Source organism: Halichoeres trimaculatus, unplaced genomic scaffold, assembly GCF_033239565.1.
Source record: "Halichoeres trimaculatus isolate MK-OKI-2021-1 unplaced genomic scaffold, fHalTri1.1 fHalTri1_scaffold_18, whole genome shotgun sequence".
NCBI lineage: Eukaryota > Metazoa > Chordata > Actinopteri > Labriformes > Labridae > Halichoeres > Halichoeres trimaculatus.
In genome coordinates, this window is record NW_027437196.1 from 991,198 (window position 1) to 1,012,976 (window position 21,779).

Sequence of the window (21,779 nt, forward strand, 5' to 3'; positions counted from 1 at the left end):
ACAAAATATTAAGGCATTTTTTTTTTAGTTTCAGTGTCTTTATCCATCAATACCCTTTGTAAGAAAAATAAAAACTTTTTTTTAATAATATATTTTTCAAAGCTACATAGAGCCACTGCAAAGGAGTCAAAGAGCCGCATGAGGCCCCGGAGCCGCAGGTTGAAGACCTTTGGTTTAAAGCATAAACAAGATCATATGTCAGTGTAACAAGTATCTGCCGCCCTCTAGTGGCTAAAAGTAGCACTCATCTCAATTAGCTGGCTGATTTTGTACCTCAAACTATCATTAAGAACAAAACCTACAGATGGATCAGAGACAGAGGATGTTTGAGGGGTACAGAGTTATCTCTGAGAGGAGCAGGAGGAGGAGGAGCAGGAGCAGGAGGAGCAGGAGGAGGAGCAGGAGGAGCAGGAGGAGAGGCTGGCTGAGGATTCATTAAGTCTCCCCTCAGCAGCTGGAGCAGAGTGTGGAGGGACCCCATGTTTTCCTGTCCCCAGAGGCACACACACACACACACACACACACACACACACACACACACACACACACACACACACACACACACACCAGTCTCATTACACATCTTCACACACTCTTTCCCCGTGATTCTGTCACTCCAGAGGGAAATACACGGAGACGTGCGCGCGCAGCCACCCACGGGGCGCGTGACCGTTTAATCATATCTGAGCAGCGCGAGGCAGAGAGAGGCAGCCGGTGCTGCGCCCGGTGCTGAGCCCGGTGTGACTGATCTTTCCTGCTCTGCTGCTGTCGTTAGCGGACCGGCTGCGCACACACCTACACACACTCCTCTCTTTCCCCGTCACACACACACACACACTCACACACACACCACGGAGCCGGACTGGTGCACTGGGGGAGGAAGGGGAGGGGGAGAGTGGAGGCAGAGACACATGTCACACCGGATCGCGCGGGGGAATGTACCGGATTCCGCTGCTCACACGCCCGGGCTGTCCCGCACTGACGCGTCCGCTGCGTTAACGGGACCGGACACCGGACTGAGCCGGGGGAGGGGGAACCGGACCGGGATAGAGTGAGAGCAGGAGTCACCTGGCTGCGGAGGGAGGGAGGGAGGCTCCGCTGTGCCCGGAGGACTGAGCTTTGTTTCGGGCTGAAAACATCGCTCACGCGCAACGGAGAGTCGGCGCAAAGTTTCCTCGATGGCGCTGGTGATGGAGCCGGTGAGCAAATGGAGCACGAACCAGGTGGTGGACTGGATGAAAGGTAGAGGAAGAACACACACCTAACACACACATACATATACTCACACACACACATACACACGCATGCTTGTGAGGGATAAACACTGATGCAGGGGGAGACAGAGGCGCGCAAGGTGTGATGCTGCGTGGGAGGTGTGTGTGTGTGTCGATGCATCACCCTGGCACCTGATGATCAGTGGGTGATGATGTAATGTGTGAGTGACAGGTGGGGAGTGAGCCAAACTTCACCAAGGACAGCAGGGGCGGGGCTAGAAACTTTTATGAGGGTGGGTGGGGGCGAGAGGGATTGTGGGAACGATTTTATCCCTCTGCATGAAAAACTGAGAACATCTGATTCTCCAGGATCTCTGCTGCAGATTTCATGTCTGACTGATGGTTTTAAGGATGCTTTCTGTCCGTCTGTGAAGCAGAATCATCTTATGGCCCAATAGTTAAAAAACTTGATGCTAATTAAGCCTATTTTTTAATTTGACTATATGTTTAAGGGCTCTTTTCGGTGCCAAAAGACTAAGAAAGTGCCCACTGTGGGTGTACAACATACGCTGAAGCGGCTTCTTGGGAGGCAAAAATGTGCAAAACTGCAATTTTGGAAGCTAAATGCATCCTAAAGTGTCCTCTTGGGAGCAAAATGTGTGCTTAAGTGTCCCCTTTGGGAGTTGAACATGTGCAAAAGTTTCCTCTTGGGAGTTAAGACAGATGCCTAAGTGGCTTCTTGTGAGCGACATGCATGCAAAAGTGTCCTCTTGGTAGACAAACCCATGCAAAAGTGCCCTTTTGAAATCCAAATGCATGCTAAAGTTGCCTTTTGGGAGCTAAAACACACTTTTAAATGTCTCATCAGGGCCAAATGTGTGCTCAACTTTTATTTGGATAGCCAAACACATGCAAAAGTGACCTTTTGAAGCCAAATCGTGCTAAAGTGTCCTTTTGGGAGTCCAACATGTGCTTACATGCCCCTCTTGGGGGCTGAAACAGATGTATTAGTGTCCTCTTGGTAGCACAACCCATGCAAAAGTGCCTTTTTAAAATCCAAGTGCATGCTTTAGTGCCCTCTTGGGAGATAAAACATACGCTGAAGTGGCTTCCTCAGGGCCAAACACATGCAAAGTGCCCTTTTTGAAGCCAAATGCATGCTAAGGTGCCTTCTTGAGAGCTAAAACTTACACTTAAGTGGCTTCTTGACAGCAAAATGTGTGCTAAAGTGTCCTTTTGAGAGTCTAATATGTGCAAAAATTTCCTCTTGGGAGTCGGAAATGTGCTTAAATGCTCCTATTAGGAGCGAAAACAGATGCCTAAGTGGCTTCTTGTGAGCGAAATGCATGCAAAAGTGTCCTCTTAGTGGCCAAGTACAAAGCAAAAGTACCCTTTGAAAATCCAAATGCATGCTAAAGTGCCCTCTTGGGAGATAAAACATACACTCAAGTGGCCTCTTGGAAGCCAAATGCTTGCTAAATTGTCCTTTTGGTAGCCAGACACATGTAAAAGTGCCCTTTTTGGAGCCAAACACGCGCTAAAGTACTCACCTGGAAGCTAAAACATATGCTCAAGTCTCCTCTTGGGAGCTTAACAAATGCAAAAGTCTCCTTTTGGGAGCTAAATGTGTGCTAAAGTGTCCTTTTGGGTGTCAAACATGTTCAAAAGTTTCCTCTTGGGAGTCAAATGTGTGCTCAGATGCTCTTCTTGGGAGATAAAACAGATGCCTAACTGGATTCTTGGTAGCCAAATGCGTGCTAAAGTGCCCTCTTGGGAGCTAAAACATAGGTTTAAGGAGCCACTTTGAAACCAAACATGTATAATCATTTCCTTTTGAGGGCCAAATGTGTGCTAAAGTGTCTGTTTTGAAGCTAATCTCATGCTAAAGTGCTAAAGAGCCAAAACAGGTGCTAGCGTGCCCTCCTCAGGAGGACAGTGTGTTTACGCTGAAGTGCCCCGGAAAACAGGCAGAGCTCAGTCCCCTCTTCATGAGAACACGCTGTATGTGCCTTTTTCTCCTCTCTCTGTCGATCCTGTGTTTGTGTTTTCACTGCTCAGTCTGTGAAGTGAGTTATTCCTCCTCCAGCTCGTCAGTTTCTGATCGTTCTGTTCCTCAGTGTTTGTATCTTCATGGTCATCATCAGGCTGTATGCAGGTTAGACTGTGACACCTTTTATCTTTTCATGTCGACCCCACCTTGGCTTCATGCAGCCCTGTTAAAAACATGTCAGCTCCTGGATGGAGCAGAGAGAAATAAGACTTGCAGGAACATCTGCGTAACCGTCCTCTGCATCAGTCCGTTGGCATTATTCCACTAAAGGCCGCGACTTTGACCTTAACCTTTTCATCTTCCCTCTGAAACGACGGCTGAAAAACCTCCACAGGAAAGTTTGTCCTTTTGTTGTCTTCATTTATCATTCCCCCTGTCCTCCTGCAAATGACCTGAATACGTCTGTGGAAAACTGAGTGTCCCAGATCAGCGAATCAAACGCACCCTTTGTGGATGCTGTGTTCAGGAGGTGAAGACAGACGGGCGCTAAAACGAGCCGCTGATTATCACCTCGAGTGCAGATTATCACCTCACGTCAACATCGTTCTGCTGCTCGTTGGACTTTCAGATTTCTGCAGACTTACTGTGCATCACAGGAGCTTTTTGTCCTTGTAGGCCACCGTAGCTTCAGTAACAGGTAGAGTTTCTATCCTGAATCGTTCATCAGTGAACATCCTCCATCTCAACACCCAACACCTGCAGCACGGTCCGTTTTAATCTGCTCCACATAGTTTGGTTTGTCGTCGTGCTCTCCGTTCATGATGCCCTGATCATTTCTGCTTATCGATCTGATTCTTATCGATTCCTGTTGTGAATTTTCTGGGTACAAAAAGTATCTTTTCAGGTTTTCTGAGTCAACAACATGTAATTGAGTTTTTACTGTAAGTGAATAAAATGTAACTGGTCCCTGAGTCTGGATATTTCTGGGCATAATTAAACAGAAACAGGTCAAAATTTCACACAATGTGACGTTGATGTACTGTGTAATTCAAGTCGGCCATCTAGTGTCTCAAAGTGGTTATAGCAATGGTTTAAGTTGTTTGGAACCTTTCCATCAGCCATGAGCCTTTCATTAGCCTGTTAGCTTTTAGCATTTGAAATTCTCAGTATTTTTTACAAAGAGTTGATGTGATATGTTTCTGTGATGAAAGTTGAAATTCTGTTATACTGATGTATGCTAACTGCTAGCATATCAATGCAGTTTCCCATATATGTTAGCATCAGGCTTGTGCTGTTTTGTTATTTTGGTTAATAAGGTGATTTATACCATGTTGAATGTGCTGAATATGAATCTCCTGAGAGAGAGTGATGAACATTTCTTTATGAAGTCAGTTCTTCAGGAAAACTTCAAGCTGAAAATCCTGAATCAGAGTTTTCTTGGGAAACGTTAGCTAACTGCTAAGCTAAGATAGCTACAGCAGACTAGTTGACGTAAGGCCCGGTGACTCCGTCACAATGTAAAGAATTGATGAGGGAATCGTTAAGCACAAAGGCTAACGACATCCATGAATTGAAACATTTCTTATTGATTCTCAAAAGGAACTGATTTTTGATTCCCATCCCTGACGGAGACACCCCGTCTCTCTTTAGCTGTAGTTTCAGACTTTGGGGCCTGGTCTTTGGTCCCTTTAAGGTTTCCAAAACCGGCGATCACCAGCCTCTGATGCTGAGAGATGAAGCACATGTGGATGTTAAAACCTGCCGCTAAGAGTCAAGTCGAATCAGTATTTCCAAGATGGCGACAGACATCAATAAGCCCCAAAAACAGCCCCTCAGAAACCAATGGATGACATCACTGAAGCTGTGTCCATGTTTTATATTAACTATGGTTGAGTTTGGTGTTTTTGTTGTTGTTTAGCTTCAGAGTTTTACGTCTCAGCATCCTTTGATTGACCTTTGAGGAGAGACTTTATATGGATGTTTTCACGCTAACGAGCTAGCTACCTGGATGGTATCATGAGAGGCGACACGTACGACAAGGAGACTTCTCACAGCGATGACTGAAAGCGGAGTCCTCTGATCACTAAAAACTGTATTAAAGGTTTAATCTGCGTAATCTCCAGAGCTGTCAAACTGATCAAGCAACACGAGGCACAAATGACATCAATTAAAAACACACAAAGAAACCTCTAAACGAGTATTTGCCCAAAAATAATTGAGCTTTGTTTACCCAGGAGCTTCTCTGTGTTACAGATAAGTGATCAGGGATTTTCCTGATGCATAATTCAGAAACAGGCTGATTGGGTCTGCACCAAACACCAGGAAACTGTTTTACACATAAGAAGAGACGGCTCCTCTCTGATAGGACGATAATGAGCCACTGAAGACGCTCCTCTACTTCCTGTGCTCCTACCACTCAGGCAGGAGTTAGAGATGATGGTTTGAATTAGCAGCCAAGATCCAAGAGTGAAGCCAAAACTATCAGCGCGAGTCCCAGCTCTTAAAGTGATCTAGGTCCAGCTGCTGGCACTGCTCTTCATTAGGAGGTCGTTTCCAACTTAATAAAACGGATCCATCAAACACGGAGTGTCACTTCAGTCTCAGAGGAAGACGTTCTCACACTTCCTGTTTCTTTTTCTACGTGTGTGAGCTGCTGTCTGGATTTTTCTCCTCATTTTTAAACGTGTGTGAAACTAAACACACGTCACGGTCCAGTTACGTGGAAATGAACGGGATCTGGGCTATTATTGAGTGCGAGGACAAAATTAGGGATTGTGTAATTAAAGTCGTTAAAGTTTTCCATCCAGATCCTCCGTTCAGTGTCAGGCTCTCCAGGTGGGAGGGAACGTTTATGGGACTCAGAGCGCGCTGAGCTGGGTTTGGAGCTGGTACGATGGTAAAGCTTCAGTTTATGAGCCAGACGCCCGTTTTTATTCAGAGCGTTTTTATTCAGAGCGTTTTTACATCAGCGCAGCAAACAGGGATCTAAACACATGCTCCATGATAACAGGCTGAACTTTAAAACTCTACTGAGAGATTTTTTAAGATCCAACAGAGCACAATGTAAATTTGTACAGTTTTTATCTTGTCTTAACATTTTGATCAGGTTAATTCTATTTTTTTTGTTTTAAAAGGCAAGGCAAGTTTATTTATATAGCACATTTCAGCAAGGCAATTCAAAGTGCTCTACAGATGGAACAAATTCAAAGACAAAATAAAATTCAATTAAAAAGCAGATTAAAATTAATGAGATACAACCCCCCCCAAAAAAAAGATTAAAAATAAAAAAAATTTAAAACAGATTTTAAGATAAGAGTCACAGTGCAGAGTTGCAAAATTGTGCGAGAGGAACTGAGAGTTTCAGCTGACCTGATGTTTTCTGGTAGTTTGTTCCAGATATTTGGATCATAGAAGCTGAATGCTGCCTCTCCATGTTTGGTTCTGACGGAAAGCAGACCTGGTCCAGGTGACCTGGGTGGTCTTGATGGTCCGAAGTCTTGTAGCAGCTCTGATGTAATTTTTAAGGGTCTTAATGGCAGGAAAAAAATATATAAAAAAGCGTAAAATAAATTTAAAAAAAATTCTGCTGTACAATTAAGTTACATGACAACTTTTTAAGGACATAAAGTGTGTCAAGTTTTGAGTGACTCAAAATAAGTTGTGCAGAAGTATGTGTGAATGTTCATGCATATGAACATATATATATATATATATATATATATATATATATATATATATATATATATATATATATATATATATATATATATATATATATAATTTATGTTTAGCTAAAGGGGTGAGAGTTAACAAGCTATGCTTCTGCTCACTGCTCACTCCTTTTCCAACATGTCATTTACTTTAGTTCTTTTTTCCATTAGTATTTGGTGTCCTTAAATTTAAATTTATATTATATTGTGCTAACAAATTTTAAGTTTTAATTGGTAAGTTCTGAATAATAAGATATTCAAAGTAAATAAATTATACAATAACAATAATATTCAGAAATTTATATTATTATCATTATTATTATTATTATTATTATTATTATTATTATTATTAATAATAATGATAATAATAATTATTATTATTGTTTTATTTTATTTATTTTTATTTTCTTTAAATATATAATATTACTATTATTAATAATAATAATAACACTTAAAATAAAAAATATGATAATTATTATTATTATTTTATTTTAATATTTTTTATATAATAATAATATTTATTTTAATTATACATTTTATTTGTGGGGGCCTTTCAACTCACTCAAGGTCATCTTACATCACAAGTATAAAAACAAGAAAATTCAATTGCATAAAAACAACCAACAGCAGAAGTGAGGATGGGGAGGTCAACCAGAAAAAGCTTTTAGAAACAAATAAAATAAATAAATCAAAAATATATAAATGAAATATTTGGTAGTTAAAGCTCCAGTGAGGAACTCTGAGATGTGCATATTTAGTCAACTTATTAAATCAATGTCCTGACCTGTGTAATTATGAGAAGCAAATTAGTACGTTTTTTTTTTTATTGTTGTCATCTGACTGTTTGGTCATGTGGCCCCATTTCCTCCATCACAAATACAACTTAAAGAGGGGCATTGTGATATTGTGATTTTTTCAGTCTTAATCTTGTCCCCCTTGTGTCCCTGTAGTAGCATTACATCCACTTTTCTTTCCCTGATTTTAAATTAACTCTTATTTCAGCCTCGGTCTGAACCACTTTGTTTTAGCTCCCCTTCACTCTGATTGGCCAGTGCTGTGGGGGCGGAGCTACGGGCAGACCTTGATGTTTGAGGCCCAGTTAGGAGATCTGGTGCTGTTTTCATCCAGAGTCAGGGATTTCTGCATCACATGAGTGTGTAGAGGTTTAAAATGTTTAGTTTGAAGCTTTGTAACTATTTTAAAAATCTCACGTTGTTCCCAGCAGCTGTCATTAGTTTGTTTTCTGCTCAATCAGGCCACAAATACCTCATGGAGGCTGCTCCTTCCCACAGAGTTTCGTTTAAAACACCGAGGCAGTGAAGTCCAACATGAAGCCCACAGTAAACCACATTTTCTGCCCTTTAAAATCTGACCTTTGACCTTTAACAGCGCCCCCATCAGGTCAGTCTCTGATATTCTTCCCAGGAAGATGCATCATCGCTGGATGGCTCATCAGTCTTTTATAACCAAGCACAGCCTGATCCAGAGTCCCACCCTGTAAATAAGCTGTGAAATGACTAATCAGGGCTAATCTTAGTAATGATTGTTGTTCACCGTGTTTGTTGGAGGAGCCAGAAGCAGGTCAGAGAATCACTGACTCACACGCCGCTTCATTAAGATGCAGGACGGAGAAATCGTGACAGGGATTTATTGACATGATGTGCTGTTTCAGTTTCTCTCCTCGGTGGACGGGTTATCAGTTGGTCATGTGCATATGGCATGTGTTTATATGTGCCCTGAGTGTGTGTGTGTGTGTGTGTGTGTGTGTGTGTGAGTGAGTGTGTGTGTGTGTGTGTGAGTGTGTGGGCGGATGGTGAGTTGTTCGTCCCAGACCGTCTGTGCAGAACAGCTGACAGACACACACACACCAGCTCTGAACAGAAGGCTCCAGCAGGGTCCTCGGACATCACACACACAAACACGCCAACACTAACATACACACAACACACGTGGCGTGCCTGAGCGCGGTATTTGGTTCATGCTGGGTCTCTTGGGTGTGTCTGTGGCGACACAGGGAAACATGATACACTGCCTGTGTGTGTGTGTGTGTGTGTGTACAGTAAAATGTGCGGATCACATATGCTGGAGGCCAAAGGTCTGTGTATTGTTGACTTGGCAACAGTCCTGCGTTGGCACGGCGGAGCCTCCAACAGTGGGAGTGGAGTGGGAGTGGTTCACTTCAGTCGTAACGTGAGAAGTCGCCGTGCACGCCTGGAGTTTTCACCCTCACGTCCTGTTAGCATTTGTTCGCACTTTCAGGAATTTGATCCCAACTTTCCCAGTTTCCAGCGCGCTGCAGCTCCGCTGACTGTGACAGCCTCAGCCGTTAGCGTCAGAGTCTGAGGGATCGATCTTTAGCTGAGACACGATGAGACTCATGAGATTGCTCTTAACACAGCAAAAACAAAAGGTGCATCCATGTTTCAGGTGTTGAGTCATTCAGAGGCCGGAGAGACCAGAGACCAGATCTTAGGGGGTCAGGACACCACGACACACTGCTGGGTCAGGGCTTAAAGGTAGCTCCCAGCAGCTCCCAGAGCAAAAGAGCGGTGTCTCGCATGCCATTTGCAACTAAGTGGAATTTGATTCTCTTCCAGTGGAATATTCCATTTTTAACATAGATGCCAGATCCTAAGTGGTATATTCCATTTTTAACAATGGTATCCTAGTTCCTCAGTGGTTTATCACATTTTTAACATAGATGCCAGATCCTTAGTGGTATATTCCATTTTTTTTACAATGGAATGCCAGTTCCTTAGTGGTATATTCCATTTTTTTTTACAATGGGATGCCAGTTCCTAAGTGGTATATTCCATTTTTAACAATGGTATCCTAGTTCCTCAGTGGTTTATCACATCTTTAACAATGGGATGCCAGTTCCTCAGTGGTTTATTCCATTTTTAACATAGATGCCAGATCCTAAGTGGTATATTCCATTTTAAACAATGGTATCCTAGTTCCTCATTGGTATATTCCATTTTTAACAATGTAATGCCAGTTCCTTAGTGGTATATTCTATATTTGAAAATGGAATGGCAGTTCCTAAGTGGTATATTCCATTTTTCACAATGGAATGCCAGTTCCTTATTGGTATATTCAATTTTTAACAATGGTATCCTTGTTCCTTAGTGGTATATTCCATTTTTTACAATGGAATGACAGTTACTGACCTACTTCCCAATGTGACTTTGAAATGATGTTTATTTAACTTTATTTTGTGATGTCCAAATCATGTCTCCTGAAGATGCAGAATGAAAGTTTTTATATTGTCTTTTTGGACATTTCATTAACATCTACATTTGGTCTGCAAATAACGTCTTAACGCTGGATATCATTATAACGTCCTTAAATGGTCAGATTTATCGGTCAAAATTTGTACCTTTTTTGCTTGTTACTCTGATGTCTAGATCTGGTCTTCGACCGACCGACTGACCCAATACTGATCTGATCTGTTTGTCTCTCCTGTGTCCCATGTTTGGAGGGTAGAGACGTATTCTTTTTTTTACAATGGGATGCCACTTCTTTATTGGCATATTCCACTTTTAAAACTGGAATGCCTGTTCCACCAGTGGTATGCCACTCATTTTAGACTGGTATAATTTATCATTTAACACCAGGCTCTAAAAAGACATTCCTTTATCAGACAGTGTTATTTTTTTTTTATTTACATTATAACTTTAGCAGTAATGAGAATCTTAAACTGCCGTAAAAGCTTCAACATGGCACATGAGTCTGTGATAGGTGGCGCTATGTCTTTAATGTGAATAGCTTTTTCAAAAAATTTTATGTTCTGCATTTTTAATGTATGAAATCAAACTTTCTTTGATTTGATTTAATGGTACACACGTGTGTACAGTAGGTGGCGGTAAGCATCTCAGATATTTGCAGTCAAAGAAGACAAAGCAATGCTCTGTTTTCAATTCATTCAGACTGGACACGGTGACCAGGCTAGGCTAATGCTAACAAAGTCAACTTATCAGTGGTAATCAACTGCCCATAGACCACAGATAACATTTGTTTCCATCACTGTTAAAATTATACTGTCAGTAAAAACAACATACGAGGACAGAAAACAGAACAAACCAGTCTGAGATGAGTTGAGTTTCACTGATGGAGCTGATATAACAGACGCCACTGTTTGCTCTAAATACTCCGGTTACTGAGCTCGTGGACTTTAATGCATCAATTAACATTCTGCTCAGTGGTTCTCTAAAAATCTGACACTCTGAAAAAGAGACAAGTTTATGCAACATTTCATCAGCTCTCACAAAAACACATCATTACTGTCTGCAGTGTCAGAATAATCTTTTTATGTGTTTATTTATTCATGTACGGTTTGTTGAGCCATCAGGTGAATAACTCTGATCTCTGTGTTTCCTTCTCCAAGATTGAATCATCACAGAGGCAGCGTCAGAAACTGTACTCACACAGTGTGGACGTTACTAAACATTAGAGGAAACACAGAAACAGGGATGATACAGAATCTATTAAAGAAACACAGACAGAGAAAAGAAAAACCATGTGACACAAACACAAACATAAACAAGAAAATAAAGAGCAAAACTGAGTTTGAGAGATGTCAGTCCTGGAAGATGACTGTGTCGTCTGCATAAAGTTGAATTTAAGTTTGAATTACTCTAACCTACGATCCATCCTCATCCTCCTGGACCTCACCGCCACTTTCGACACAATCAACCATTCCATCCCGCTTTCCCGCCTTAAATCTCTCCTCCACATCGCTGATGACGCCCTCACTTGGCCGACGTCTTACCTAAGCGACCGGAAACAATTCATTTTCATCAACAACTGCTCCTCGTCTACTGACCCCCTATCCCAAGGCGTCCCTCAGGGTTCGGTGCTCGATCCCCTCCTCTTCATCCTTTACCTCCTTCCCCTCGGTCAGATTATTCAACGTCACGGTCTCTGCTTTCATTGTTACGCCGACGACATTCAACTCTACACATCCACCCAGTCCACCCTCTCAAACTGCCTCTCTGAAGACTTCCACCTCACCTTTCAAAACTCCACCTTCTTACCTTCTTCCCATTACCCTAACCTCAGAGTCATCTTCGACAGTTAGCTCTCGCAAAAACAGCCTTTCTCCACCTTAAGACCATCGCCCGCCTTAGCCCCTCTCTTTCCTTCCCTGCAGCTGAAACCCCCACCCACGCCTTCGTCACATCACGTATCAACTACTGCAATAACATTCTTTATGGCACAACAAACAACCACCTCAACAAACTTTAGTACATTCAAAACTCTGCCGCCTCCTCACCCCCATTCTTCAAGAAATCCACTGGCTTCCTGTCCGTTACCGTATCCAGTTCAAAATCCTCCTTCTTACCCACAAAGCACTCCACAACCAGGGCCCTCATACCTTACTGACATGCTCCACCCCTACACCCCTTCCTGCACCCTCCACCCCTCAGTCACACACCTCCTGACCATGATTTTATCATAGTACCTATATTCGCTTAAAACAAACCAGGTTAAGTCAATTAATCCTGACTGTGTTGTTTCAATTTAATCAAATTGCTTTCAATTTGCAAGATCCCAATATGTTAAACCAACTAACTGTAACTGTGTTGTGTGAACATAAAGTTTTGCCGTTAGTATGACTTATTTGAAATGTGTGGGTCCAACTTGATTTGAAAGGTTGTTTCGAAATATCCACTAGGGTAAAACATTTGAACCGTGAGTGAGGAGGCTACACAATGGATATAAGACCTTGCTGTACTTTAACCTGTGTTGTACGTTGCTTTGGTTAAAAGCAACATGGCTGTCTGTGCACCACTGCATGGACCGGCTGTGAAATCTTAAAACACTTCAGTTTAAACTTTGCCAACAAAGCACAGCGTGTCAACACATTTTGTTTTATTAACAAAACAACCTACAAAAATCATTGGGTACATGGGCTGGGCCATATGGAGCACAGACCCCCGCTCCATGCCAGTTTAGCACAGACCAGAGGTCCATGCCTGTCAAGTACCGTCTCTCTGTACAGTAGGGTGTCTTATGCGCTGACTTTGCTCCTCACTCATGGTTTCAATGGTTCATCATGGTTTCAATGAGCTGCCACAACAAAAATTACTTCATTAGTTTGTACCAATTAAACAAACAAAGGTTTATATAGTCATGTCCAGACAACATCTGGTGACAACAAGTGGATTGTTAGCTCATCAGTAACTTGCTCCCTTCAAAATGATGCCCACATTATCCAGGTTATCCTCTGGCTCTGCTCTCTGGTGAACAGGGCCTATTGCACATTACTGCCACCTCCTGCTCCGGAGAGATGTTGCAGATGGGATTCCTACTTGAATCAATTATGTTGAGTTAACGTAAAGTGATGTTGTAGTTTTAACGATTTTACACATCATGCTATAACAACATGATTTAATCATGTTTAACCACTAAACATGAAATAATCTAGTAGAAGCTACATGTTTAAATTATGTTGGTCGAACAAACACCCATGTTGATTTTTTTGAGTGCAGGACTAAGCACTGAACCTTCATCTTGTCTTCTTTTTCTTTATCTTTGTTTATCTTCTAAAGCATCTTTGAGTTTTTGAAAAGCACTCTATAAATAAAATTATTAGTATTAATCAAGCAAATTTGAGGCAAATCATTATTAAAAATACTAAAGAGTAGTGGGCCAAGAGAAGAGCCCTGTGGGACGCCGTTTTCAACCAAAAAGAGTCAGACCAAAAGACTGACACTCTGAAGTCTGTGATGGAGATACAAGTAAATAAATTAGAAAATAACCAAGACTGTCTCATGAAATGTTCTGGAGCTAACATAGCTCTGAGCTCGTAGCCATGAGCTCTGTTAGCGTGTATTTGGAGGCTTGTGATTGGTCATAGAGTCTCCGTTTAAATCTTAAATGTTCAACATTTATCTGTGTCTCCTTTATCTGCCAGCTAGCTGCAAGCTGTCCCTGTCTCCTGATGCGAAGCAGCTTGCAGAGGTCAGAGGAAACATTTTGGCAGAAGCAAACAGCTAATGAGGAAAACAAAGACCTGAACAGTGAGACCTGAAAAACAAATCCTTAATTTAACTTTTTGGACGAGTAACCACGTGTGACGTTTGACGGACGGCAGCAGGAGTTTAAAGAGACATGGATGTACGGTTATCCCTATGTGACCTTTCTTACCTCAGGTCTGTTTGTTTCTTAAAAACAGTTTATTGGGATAAACCAGAGAGAAAAGTCGTAGATATTTCTCACTTAAAGAGCAAGAAAGTTGCACATATTTAGACCAAAACTGTGAGAAGAAACCTCAGAAATCCAGCTTTGAATGCAGGAGCAGAGCTCGCCTGGTTTATTTCCCCCATGCAGGATCCTCCCGAACAACAGCGGGATTAAAAGTGGCAACCCTCGGGCGATAAACTCAGCTCTGATCGCCGCAGGGCGTCCAACGTCGAGCATTTACAAATCCCAGGAACACGGTGAAAGCTCATCTAACTTTTATTGTTCCTGAAGCTTCAGAGCGCCGAACAGATGACACATAACCCGACTGGGAGGGCCAGATCTTTTATAGGACTCTCCAACATCCCAGAAGTCACTGCACAATCCAGTTTTATTAAACGTGTGTGTGTGTGTGTGTGTGTGTGACAGAGAGAAAGAGGGTGTTTGTGGGTGTTTGGCTCGCCTGCTGTTGTGAAAAGTGTGCCTCTGTGGGAGTTAAGTGTGTGACTCAGCCATGAATCACATTTCTCTCCACCAGTCAAACAAAATAAGAGCTCGGATGAAACTCTCCGACACACATGAGCGCCGTATGTGCAGAGATATGAGTGCGTGATTGTTCAGATTACTCTCCCATCATGCCTCAAACCCACACACACACATTTCAAGAGAGAGTGTGAGCAGTAATTTATAGAAAAACGTGAGCCAGAGACAGAGTTTGAGCGTTTCGTTGGCCGTACGGAGCAGCGATAGGTGATTTCCCAGGTGTGACTTCTGCAGCTGCCAGAGAGGAAAGGATTTAAAAAACACGACAGAAACTCAAATAGAAATTGGAAAAAACATCCTGTTTTGAGTCAGCTGTAACACCTCTGTTCAGAATCTGTGAAAGCAGAATGGTTGGTGAAAAATGAGCTCAGAGTGGGACTGGATGAGGAGTTCACTGAGAGGGCAGAACTTCCTGTTCACATATTTCAAGGGGAACGCTAAAAGAAATAGAAACTTCAGTAATCTATAAACTTTGACAGATGTTTGTGATTGTTTTTACCCAGCTTAACTTGACATTATTTCATCTGCTTTAAATGTTAATGTTGGATAAACAAGTTAAATTATACCTCATGATATGATACACATCATGATACTTGGGACATGATACAACAGTATCATGATATCACGATGTGGTGATATACTGCAATTATTTACACAGTTAAAAAATAAAAAGATAAATACAAAAAACAATAATAATAATACTGAAAATAATTATAATGATAATCGTAAAATAAAATAAGAGCAAAAATAAAATAAAGTAAAAATAAATCAAATATATAAAATACATAAAACAAAAAAATAAAAATAAATATGTTTTTGTAAATCACACAATACTATGTAAAACTGAAAGGACAAATTAAGTCAAAACTATTTTATTTAAAACAACTTTTCTGTTCCATGTTTTCTTAATGCTGAAAGTCAAATGCCATGTTTCACACATACACTTAACTTGAAAACATGAAGTGCATCAAGTTTTCAATTAAACTATTGTGACCTTAAACTAATGTAGGAAAGAAATCATTGGGTGAAAGACGTGGTCAGTTGGTGAAACTGATAAATGTCAATTGGTGTGACAAATATTACTCATAAAAATCTGATAGTTAATGAAAAAAAAGTTAAGTTGTATTTCACTTGCAACTTAGCTAAAATACACTTTTTTATTTTTACATACATGTATCAGCGGTCAAAGTATAGGGATATATTTCCAAATTGATATTTTTTCACACCTTTAACAGTGGTTAAGATGATTAGATGTTACGGGTGTTGCGTAAACGATGATTTAAAGCAGTGGCTCTCAAACTTTTATCAGTAATCTACTCTCTGTGGGGTTTTTTTCTGCCAAGACCCCCCTAACAAGCACAAACCAGTTTAAGTTGGAAAAAGAGGCGCAAAACACAGCACTGTTCTTTGCAAATATTTGAAATTATAACATTTTTTTAAAAATTTTTTGAAGTCACTTTTTTTTAAATTATTGCAACTTTTTAAAATTTTTGCAATTTATTCAAAAATGAATAAAAATGGAAATTTTTGCAATTTTTTAATTGAGATTTTTTAATTATTGCAATTTTTTAAGTTTTGCAATTTTTTTAACTTTGACCTAAACAGGAAATTTTGCAAATTTTTGAAATCACATTTTTTCTATTACTGCAACTTTTTAAAAAAATGTTTCTTGAGAAAAATATCAATAAAATTTGAAAAATTTTCAAATTTTTGGAATTATATTTTTTAATTTTTGCAAATTTTGAAAAAAAAGAAAATGAAAATGTATTAAAAACAAAAAAAATTACCTCAGACATCACATGTAAAATTTCATAATTTAAAAAATCGTCTTGTTTAGTAAATTATTCACTAGTTTTTAACCATGGATATTTTAACCCTTTCAGGACCTGGCCACAAACTAAACAGTTTTCATTTTATGATGGACTTTTTTTATTTAAAAAACACAAAAATCTTAGAATAAGCTTTATTGGTTTAAAATCATGCTACACTTAGCATTTTTATCTACAATGAAGTTTATGATAAGCGTTGTCTTATTTCACTTAATCTCAATAAAACTTACTTTAAATATCACCAGATCACAAGAAGTTTCATCTAAAGATGGATTTCAAAAACTCCAGAGAAACCAAACCTATAGCAGTCTGAGCCTATAACGGTCTTAAACAGTCTAAGCCTATAACGGTGTAAGCTTATAGCAGTCTAACTAAGACCTGGTCCAGGCCTGAGCCGGCTCTGACTCTAAACTTTTTCAGGAGTAAAGTTTGAAGCGTTGTCTTGAAGAGGAGCGTCTCTGCCTCCTGCTCCTGATTGATGGTGGATCCTCGGCGGCGGTAATAAGAGAGGAGAGGTGGTGGCTGATGAAGGGCCGTTTGAGGAGAGGTTTTAAAGCAGAGCTGGAGCCAGAGCAGAAAATAATGAATCCCTCTCAGCAGTCAGACGGTATGAAGGCTTTATATTAACTGTATAGCTCTGCTCTGGTCTCTGGCTGCGTGGGCGTGTGCGCTCGCTCTCTCGCTCTCTCGCTCGCGCGCTCGGCGGTGTCACTTATAATTTGACTCATCAGTATTCAGGGCATTCACGCTCTCCCTCTCTGCGATAAACCACGCTGATTATCAGTGAAGTTTGGTTTCCCTGTGTATATCCCTCCGTCTGCTTTTCTCACTCGTAGTAACACTTCACCGTGTTTCTGTCGCCAGCATTGTTGGAGTCAGCCGCACGTCTTTCAGGAAGCAGCTGCTGGAAACTCAGAGAAATGAGCTCTACCTGAGCACGAAGAACGCCGCTGCAGAGAGGATGAACACGGTCTAAACGTTTACGACCACAGGTTAGAGATACCTGAACTATCAGCTGCAGGATTCAGCATCACAGAGATCTGCTGCTGGAGGAGAAAACTCAGCTTCAGCTTCTGTGTTTGTCCCAAAGGGGCTGGATTGACCTTTGGTCAGGGCTCATTGCCGTCCAGGCGAGCTTCCTTCATGGAGCCGCAGGAAAATGATTTCTCTCTGGTTTTGTTGGTTGGTGGTTTAGTGGAGGACTCTCACTCTGAAACATGATTTCCTCTGCGCAGAAACACAAACTGTTCCCCTCAGAGCAGCATCGAGCAGAGTGTGTAGTGTGAGCTCCAACTTAAAGATGGAAATAAAAACCAAACGGCCTCAAAACGATGCAGAAAAGTCAATATAAGTCTGACTGTGTGGCACTGAGCTGACAGATCATGTAGAAACTAACACTCAAGTCTTAAAGAGGGGTATTCTGCTCTCTTATAGTTTAAACAGTGCTGTTTGTTCGGACTGAGTGTGTGCAGATTCTCATGGATCTGTTTGTAAACTGATCAAAACAGTCTAAAAAAAAAAAAAAGATGGGCTCTTGACGAGATGTTGATAAAATATTCATGAGACTTGTTGAAACGTCCTCAAACACCAAGGTCTGCTTATAGCTCTGCCCCCAGCAGGCCTCCAGAGGGCTGGCAAATCAGAGTGGCACATCCGTTTTGGCAACACTTAAATGTTCAGTAAAATATTTGCACTTTATTCCTACTTCTAAGTCTCGAACATTTTCACAGCCCACCTCCAACCTCATGAGCCGCGTTTCCACCGAGCAGTCCGGGTCGGTTCCGTACGGTTTGTCACGGTTTAGTTCAGTTAAACCTGATCCCGTTTGCGTTTCCACAGCAAACTGTGCTCTCTCGTGGTGGGTAGACGTGTAAGCCAGACGCCGAAAGCTGCAGCTGTTAAACAATAGAGTGACGCTGTAGCAGCACGACGCAGTTTACCCCGCTAATAAATCCAACGAAGAAGAAAAACGCAACACAGTAAACAAAGAGCACAGATGAAGACATGCAGCATTTCGTCCTCTCTTTGATTGTCATGTAGCTCTTTGATACAAAGTGCAATCAAACTTTGTTTCAGAGAAGTCTGTTAGCCGCCAGGAGAAATACAGGAAGTGACCATTCTTTTGACCAATCAACGGTCTGCAGTGTTGTAGCCCCACCCTCCGAGAGCGGATCGGTTCAGTCTGGTATCCATACGAAAGGGTCCCAAAAAAGTCCCCGGGATAAGTCAGTGGAAAACGCCACCAAATGTGCGCCGTACCGAGACGAACCGAACCGGTCTGCTTGGTGGAAACGCCGCTTTAGGGTCTAGAGCAGGGGTTCCCAACCTTTTCCAACTCAGGGTCCACTTTTAAGTCTCAAACATTTCCGCCCCCGCACCTCTGACCTCATAGATACGGAGGTCATATGATTTGCTCCCAGAGCATTTTTGTTTTTGAAGATTGAACTCGACAGACTGAACTGAATACTGTAGAGTTGTGTGTCAGATAACAACAGAAGTTCCTGTCTCTCATTTGCATGTTACGTCCAATACTTGAAGGAATACACAAAAAAATGTAAAAGTAATAATGCAAAAAGGAATATTTAAACATTTTGAATATAATTTAATATATTGTAACTGAGTTTTATCGTTAAAAATTATATTCTATATATTTTTTTTTTGATAAAATAAAGACCCCCCCCCCCCTCCAAAAAAAATAAATAATAATAATTAATTAATTAATTTTTTTAAAAAAAAGGAAAAGAAAAAGAAAATTATACTGTTTTGGAAATAATTTGGCGACCCACTTGCAATACCTTCACGGTCCACCAGGGGGCTATTGCCTACAGTTTGGGAACCACTGGTTGAGAGAAACATGAGACAGGAAGGAGGACAGTTGAGAAATGAACGACTCTTTTTAAATCGCGTCTTAAACTCACTTTTATTCTTTGGCTTTTGAGAGTTGTGTGAACCGTGTCCTCTAATGTCTTTGGTTTTTTTTATGACTCTTATTTGTTTCTATGCGTTACTTTAATTGATTTTATTTCTTCTATTTATGCTCCTATGTGCAGCACTTTGGTAAAGTTAAATGTTTATTAAAATGTGCTATAAAAATAAAGTGGATTGGACTCTTTTCAGTAAGTGATTCAGTTCAGATGATTCGTTCATTTTGAACAAATCATTCACGAACGACACATCGCTTTTCAGAGTGGGGCTGAAATAAGGGTTTACTAAAACAGCAGGGGGAAAAAAAGAAATTTATTATGAGCTGTGAATTATGTTAAGATACTACAGGGGCCTCAGAGGGACAAAATTATGATCTGAAGTCTTTGTTATAAGTTGTGAGCTGAACTTATTTTATTGTTAAATAATCAAGAAGCATCTCCAAACTTTGGACTTGATGCACTCGTTGATTTTCCACCAGCAGACCTCTTTGCTCTGAGCTCATTAACAGATCTATGAACTCTCGTCGTCTCCACTTTAAGTCGTGATCAGATATCAAAGCTGGGATCCCCACGAACGACTCCTGATGTCTCTGTTCTTATCAGAGCCGTTTCACGCCCGTCAGAGGAAGCTGTGCGCCCAGATATCGCTCATCCACTCAGAGTGTTCGGCTCCAGATAGTGGAATCAATTTGTCGGGTTTCCCTCCAGATAACGCCGGAGAGATGAGGTTTAATCTCAGCTGATAGGGTTTCAGTTTCAGGTCGTAAAGGCTGTGTTTGCTCAGTTTGTGGAGACGACGAGTTTTTAGAAACGGAGGATTCATTCTGCTGTTTGGGAGCGTGTGCTTCATTCAGACGAGCCGCGGCGTCTGGAAGGAGGAAGGAAGTGATAGGAGGGAGCAGAAAGAGACAAATGCTGTTTGATGGAATGTGTGTGTGAGCGTGTGTGTGTGTGTGTGTGTGTGTGTGACATAGTTTGCATGTAATCCAGCAGCTGGCTGACGAGCTCCTCTCCCTCTTCCCGTTTCCCCGTCTTTGTTAGCGGGCTTATGATGGATGAGTGTATTATAAAGCGAGGACTCGAGGCGGGGGAAATCAATGCTCATTCCTCAGAGGTGTGAGTGTGTGTGAGTGTGTGTGTGTGAGGAGTGTGTTTGCCAGTTGGCTGTTTGTTAAGAGGTTAGGAGCTGGATACATTCATTGTTTTGGGAGCCAGGGGCTGCAGCTGAGCCGCTCTGTCTTGATCTGGTTTTCCTTTGACTCAGCAAACCCCGGCCAGGCCCGACACACACACACACACACACACTTACAGTTGTAAAGCGTGCGTCCCACCCACTCACACTCTGAGGTTATATAATCCAGCAGAGGACTTTCTACCAGGGTGGCTGATTGGTCGTCAGTTTAATGATCCGCTCTGCTCCAGGTACGCGCGTACTTTCAGGTGTTTCAGAGTGGTTCCCACATTATTCACATCCAGGTCAGGTCAGGTGAGCTGTAACCTGTGTATAGAGACGCTGCCTGTGAGGGAGAGCCAATCAGGAAGCCGTCCTCTGCTGCACGATTCAGCCAAAAATCAACATTTGTGTCAAAGATCAACAGTTTGAGTTTGGAGTCAGGGTGAAAATAATAAGTCTTTTTTAGTCTTAATTCTGTCCCTCAGGTGCCCCCGTAGTTTATGAACACCTCCTTTTTTTCTCTTAATGATGTTTGAGGAAACTGGTGTTTTAGCTGCTGTCTCTTTAAGACTCTAAACCCCACAAACCAGGGGCAGGCCTTGGTGTTTGAGGCCGCGTCCGAACAGAGAGTCACAAACCAGTTGGGATGTCTTTATGTGATGACCTCATCATTTCAGGAAGTCTTGTGACGATCCTTCAACGATCTCGTTAAGCTCTTGAAAAGAAATCATCACAATCCAGTGACGATATTAAAAAGATCTCTGGAACATCTTGTGAATATCTGGTGAAGATTTCATGATAATCTTGTGACGATCTTGTAAAGACCTCGTCAGAATCTTGTGATTTTCTCGTGACAGTCTCATAAAGATCTCATAAAGTTCCCTGGAAGATCTAATTTATATCTTGTGAAGATCTTGTTTCCATCTTGTTAAGAGCTTGTAAGGATCTCATGATGATCTTGTTATGATCTTGTGAGGATCTCAAAAAGATCTTGTTAAAGTGTAATCATGATCTAGAGACAATCTTGTGACGATCTCTTGAAAATCTGTGGAAGATCTTGTCAAGATCGTGTGAATATTCTGAGAAGATTTCATGATTATCTCATGATAATCTTGTAATAATCTTGTAATAATCTTGTAATTTTCTCACGACATTCTCATCAAGATCTCATAAAGATCCCTAGAAGATCTAATTGATATCTTGTAAAGAT

General features: G+C 41.3%; 1 protein-coding gene across 2 annotated transcripts in view; it reads left to right on the plus strand.

Moving 5' to 3' along the window:
• The first annotated feature begins 652 nt into the window (after positions 1-652).
• The window catches only part of cnksr2a (connector enhancer of kinase suppressor of Ras 2a), a 90,447-nt gene continuing 69,320 nt past the window's right edge, over positions 653-21,779 (plus strand). For both annotated transcript variants that reach the window (XM_074693470.1, XM_074693469.1), the window contains exon 1: positions 653-1,242. In XM_074693470.1, coding sequence (XP_074549571.1) covers positions 1,179-1,242 — 64 coding nt within the window. In that variant the 5' untranslated portion in view covers positions 653-1,178. The remainder of the gene's footprint in view (positions 1,243-21,779) is intronic.